A 4851-nucleotide genomic window follows, 5' to 3' on the forward strand; every position below is an offset into this window, starting at 1 on the left:
CCCCCCCCCCCCCCCCCAATCTTACAGGAATCATGGGTAAAGAAGGAAGACAAGCTGTTAGAAACAGTGACTATGCAATAGCACGGTTTAAATTCCTCTCAAAGTTGCTTTTTGTTCATGGCCACTTTTACTATATTAGAATAGCAACCCTTGTACAGTACTTTTTTTATAAGGTAAGTCTGTTCCCAGGTCTTTGAAGTAACTGCAATTTTTTTCTTTGCATGAAATGTATTTCAGCTGGTTTTAAAAGTTTAAACACAAAATAATGTATTAAATATTTCTGTGCTAAAGTTCACTCTGGGCATTGATGCCGCTGAACCAGTTTTAGTCTTCTCTAATCGTATATATTTTTCAAGAAAGATTTTTTTCCATACTCCTCTTGTGAAAGTCCCAGACAAAGAGGACACTGATTCTAAAGCAGGGGTGGGCAGTTATATGGTCTGGAGGGGCACTTAATGAGTTTTGGTGAGCTGTTGAGAGCCACGTGCGCGCACATGCTCCCCCACAGCTGGGCTGGGGCTGGTGGCTGAGTGAGAGGCAGAGCAGGAGCAGTACCACTGTCTGCCCAGGGACCAGATAAAATTAGTTGGTGGGCTGAATCCAGCACATGGGCCATATTTTGCCCATCCGTGCTCTAAAGGGTAAAGAATGGAAATGACTGCATGAAATGCTGAAAAAAGCAAGCTGGGGAAAAGAGAGAATTTTTTTCTCAAATCTTTCACTTAAGATTTCTTTATATGCACAGCGTTTGTATTGCTATTAGAAATCCTTATATGGGTGTGATTAAACTGAACCTGTGTGGGTTCATCAGTTTTCAGCAAAAAATAAGACCTGTTTATAGGGTGATGTTTTATTAGTACTTTGCGTTGTAAAGTAAAAATGGAACAGTTTGCTCTTCATATCAGCTTTATACAAGTTGTCATTATTTTCAGGGTGGGGTAGTCTGTAGCACATCTCTAACCGTCTCTTTCATTTTTGTGTTTCAGAATGTGTGCTTTATTACACCACAGTTTTTATATCAGTTCTTCTGTTTGTTTTCACAACAAGTAAGTACTAGATGCCTTGTATTTAAGAATGTCTTGCTGTAACTCACTAGGGCGTGGGGAGGAAAAAAGTGATTTCTTTGCCCTATTTTAAAAATATAAAGGTATATATGTTAGGGGTGTGTGAAACGGGCCGTATTCGATTCGGACTCGGCCCGAATTGGGGACACTGATTTGATTCAGATCACTGTCCTGATTCAATTTGGCCAGATCTTAATCTGAAGATTCGATGCTGCTTCAGCCATAGACGCAACTTTAAATGGTTTTTCTACATACCTTGAAGTACCAGGCGCAGCTCGTGAATGCTGAGCTGGTGGGGCAGATGGAGCGTCCCACAGGAGCACGCGGGGGGCCCCCCACAGTGTGCTTGACAGCGAACCCGGAAGTGGACTGGAAATACTTCCAGTCCACTTCTGGGTCTGCCACCAAGCACGCAGGGGACCCTCCCTCTCTGCGTGCCACTCCGGCTCAGCAATTGGCCGCGGGAAGACCCCAGGTGTCTCCCCAGACCCAGGAGGCACCAGTAGTCGAGCGGAGGGTGAGGGGGGAGTCCCCCCACGCACTCCCTGGCAAACCCAGAAGTGGACTAGTAGTGCTTCTGGTCCACTTCTGGGTCTGCTGCTGAGCGTGTTGGGGACACCCCCCCCCCCCCCGGCGCTCCCATGGGACGCTGCATCTGCCCCAGCATCTCAGCATTCACGAGCCGCTTGTTATCTTGAGGTATATAGAAAAAACATTTAAAGCTGTGTCTATGTTTGAATCATCGAATCTCTCTGAATCGATTCAGAAGGTTCCGATTCGATTTGAAGAGATTAAAGGGTCTCCTGATTGGATTTGGAGATTCAGCTGCTGAATTGGCTGAATCTCTGCCAAATCGAATCGGTGACCAAAGCTTTGCACAGCCTTAATGCACAGAGAGGCAAATAATTTTTGTGGTATCGTCTTTTTGGACTAACTGTAGAATTGGGAGAGCTGTTGGAGAAGCTTTTGGGAATCAAGTGCCCTTCCTCAGGTCTGAGAGAGAGGTGGATGCAGGCTGAACTAAAAGAGGACTCCATGTCACTCAAAATAATCTGCTTGTGGGGATGAAGAGGGGCTATGAACTAGGGGTGAAGAGGTGTAATCAGAAGCCATTATAAGACAAAAGAGGTGCAGTAGAATAAGCAACCTAGTCGGTGGCAAAGCAAGACTATTCAGGAAGGGGGTAGTTATTACCTGTGTAGTGCAGGGAGATTACTGGCAGTATTTGTTAAGTATTTGTAATGAGCCATAAACCTGCTGTCTGTTTTAAGTCCAGATTTTTACTGTGCAGTAGAGTAAATAATTTCTGTTCCCTTTTGGAGGTGTTTTCTACTAGAGTTCATTCTGGTAGTTCCTACCTAATTTCACCCATATAGTATCAACGAGGTCATTTGGTACCCTGGATGAGAGATGCCACATCTTGTGATGTACAGGTGTAGGATGACATCATTCACAATGAGGAAGGGTAATTGATTCTGGAAAACTTGTCCAGCAGTTCTCCCTACTTGCTCCTGTTTTAAGATATCGCAAAAAATCTTTGCTGTTGGAGTTTCCTGGATCATCACTGCTACAACAGCACTCCAACCCTGCTGCATACCTACATATGCACACATGCATACACACACACGTGTGCTTGTGTGTGCATCCGTAAGAGAGAAGAAAAGTAACTCACTTTAAATCACTATTTTCATTTGAAGTGGAGAATAGTCTCCTTTTAATGTTAGTGACTTTATAAAAGTAAAAGAAGATGCACTACTAGAGAACAGTAGGAAATTTTATGCATGAACTTTGCTATATCCTTTGACAACTAAGGATTTGGGGATTTTTTTTGCTTAAACTGCATGTTATTCAGTAAGCCCATGATTAATACTATTTCAGACACAGTAAATGATTTCATGGTGCTTTCATTTCCTTGAGTATCTGTCTCTTAATATGGCACTTTAAAAATGTATTGTTTTGAAATAAGTATCTATATGTGGCAACTACTTGGCCACAGTGCTTGTGTGAATAGATAATGCCAACATATTGGATATTCTGTTTTTCTTTTTCCCCTTTGCAATCTGACATCTTTAACTTAGCTGTTAAGTTTTTATTTATGTTAAAGAAAACATCTTAACTATGAAGAAAATATAAATTATACTCTTCCCAGCCCACTTTCCTTGACTTGGATTCCACCCTCAGTGCACTCTGTGTTCTAGTATTTAAATGCATTTGGAACAGCTATTTCTGGGAAATGGATATGGGTCACAAAGTGGTTTCTTTTATTGTTGTTTTCTATATTCTTTTACTACACGCATCTCACGTTTAGACTTTTTTAAAGGTGTTTGTAAACTCTGGTCCATGATTTTTCTCATGACACTGAAAAACTAGTTTGTACTGTGGAAATGATTGACTCCAAGTGGACAAATAGCGCCATAAACATGGCCAGCCTCATTTTAAATATAAAAGCAAGGTACCTATCAAGGGTAAATTTTCATTAAATCTCTGAGCCATTAGTTTTCCATCCAGTAAAGTCATTTCTGTTTTGCTGATGTAAATTTAATAAGCTAAGCCATGTTTATGAAGTAACAGTTGCAGAGTTTGGGGATCTGAGTGTTTTTTCACAGCTCTGGGCCATGTAACTTTTACAAAAAGTGGCTTTCTGTGAAATATGCACCAATTTGAAGCTTAGAAAACTGGGCTGAGAGGTCTGTTGTTTTCTCTGCAGTATATTCAGTGTCAATTCTAGTACAATGGTAACTTTTACTCTTAATAAAATCATGAGCAATCTCTTAACATCTAGATCATAGCCAATACAAACTTTTACAAAGTAAGATAGCATTAGGCCTCGAGATTCTAGGTACCACGTTTCACTTTTACACTTGTGTTTCCTTGATTCTGCTGTTTGTTTCTAGCCTATGTGTAAACTTAAGCTTCAGTTTAGTGCCTGCTTCACAAAAGTATATTCCTGTTTTTTAGTTTTACAAATTTTTGTTTAAGCAAGATGGGCAGAGTTATTTTTTATTTCTCTGGAATCAGGAAAAGAGATTTCTAGTTCTCTACTTCCGTGTCTGATCTAGGAAATCAATGATGTGCCTGCTGTAACTGAAGATCCTGAAGAATGATGCTAGTATGTTATGTTACACCCAGGAAGAAGAACAGATCACAAATGCAATATCCAAACTAGGACATACTTTGTATGCTCTATTCTGTGTTTGCATAGCACCTAGTCTAGTAGCATCCCAATCCATTACTAGAGTGACTAAGCACTTGTAGTATAAACAGTAATAAGTATATGACTTGACATGCAGTGGAGTACCCTTTTTCTGCATGCATACGTAATTATAGATTTTTTTTTTCAATATTGGTGTACATTTACGTGAGTTTAGGTGGATTTGTAACTGCTATTGCCGTGCTTAATTAAATGTTTTCTAATATAAGTCACTTTGCCTATTTCTTTATAGACTACTCAAAATAATTAACTATTTCCTTTTTCAGACTCTGTATGACAGTGTGTACTTGACTTTGTACAATATTTGTTTCACTTCCCTGCCTGTCCTCATCTACAGTCTTTTTGAACAGCATGTGCACCCGCATGTATTACAGAGCAAGCCAGCACTCTATCGGTATGCAATCCCTTTTTAACTAAATGCAGGAGGATGAGAATGTCAACAGTAAAACTTTCTAATAAACTAGTGCTGTCAGGAGTTATGTTGCTAATGTTCTAAAATTACTGAATTCACTTCAATTTGCCCAGTATTTTGTTATTCTGTATAATTTATTAACAACCTTTGGGGGGGGGGGGGGG

The 4851-nt window shown here is 40.3% G+C and overlaps 1 protein-coding gene across 3 annotated transcripts in view; it reads left to right on the plus strand.

The window, feature by feature from the left end:
- Window positions 1-4851, plus strand: part of ATP11B (ATPase phospholipid transporting 11B (putative)) — a 116565-nt gene that overhangs the window by 79331 nt on the left and 32383 nt on the right. For all 3 annotated transcript variants that reach the window (XM_019503356.1, XM_019503355.1, XM_019503357.1), the window contains exons 22-24: window positions 28-173; window positions 987-1046; window positions 4542-4669. In XM_019503356.1, coding sequence (XP_019358901.1) covers window positions 28-173; window positions 987-1046; window positions 4542-4669 — 334 coding nt within the window. The remainder of the gene's footprint in view (window positions 1-27; window positions 174-986; window positions 1047-4541; window positions 4670-4851) is intronic.

This window comes from Gavialis gangeticus, unplaced genomic scaffold (genome assembly GCF_001723915.1).
Source record: "Gavialis gangeticus isolate Ggan-Ray unplaced genomic scaffold, GavGan_comp1, whole genome shotgun sequence".
NCBI classification, from domain to species: Eukaryota; Metazoa; Chordata; order Crocodylia; family Gavialidae; genus Gavialis; species Gavialis gangeticus.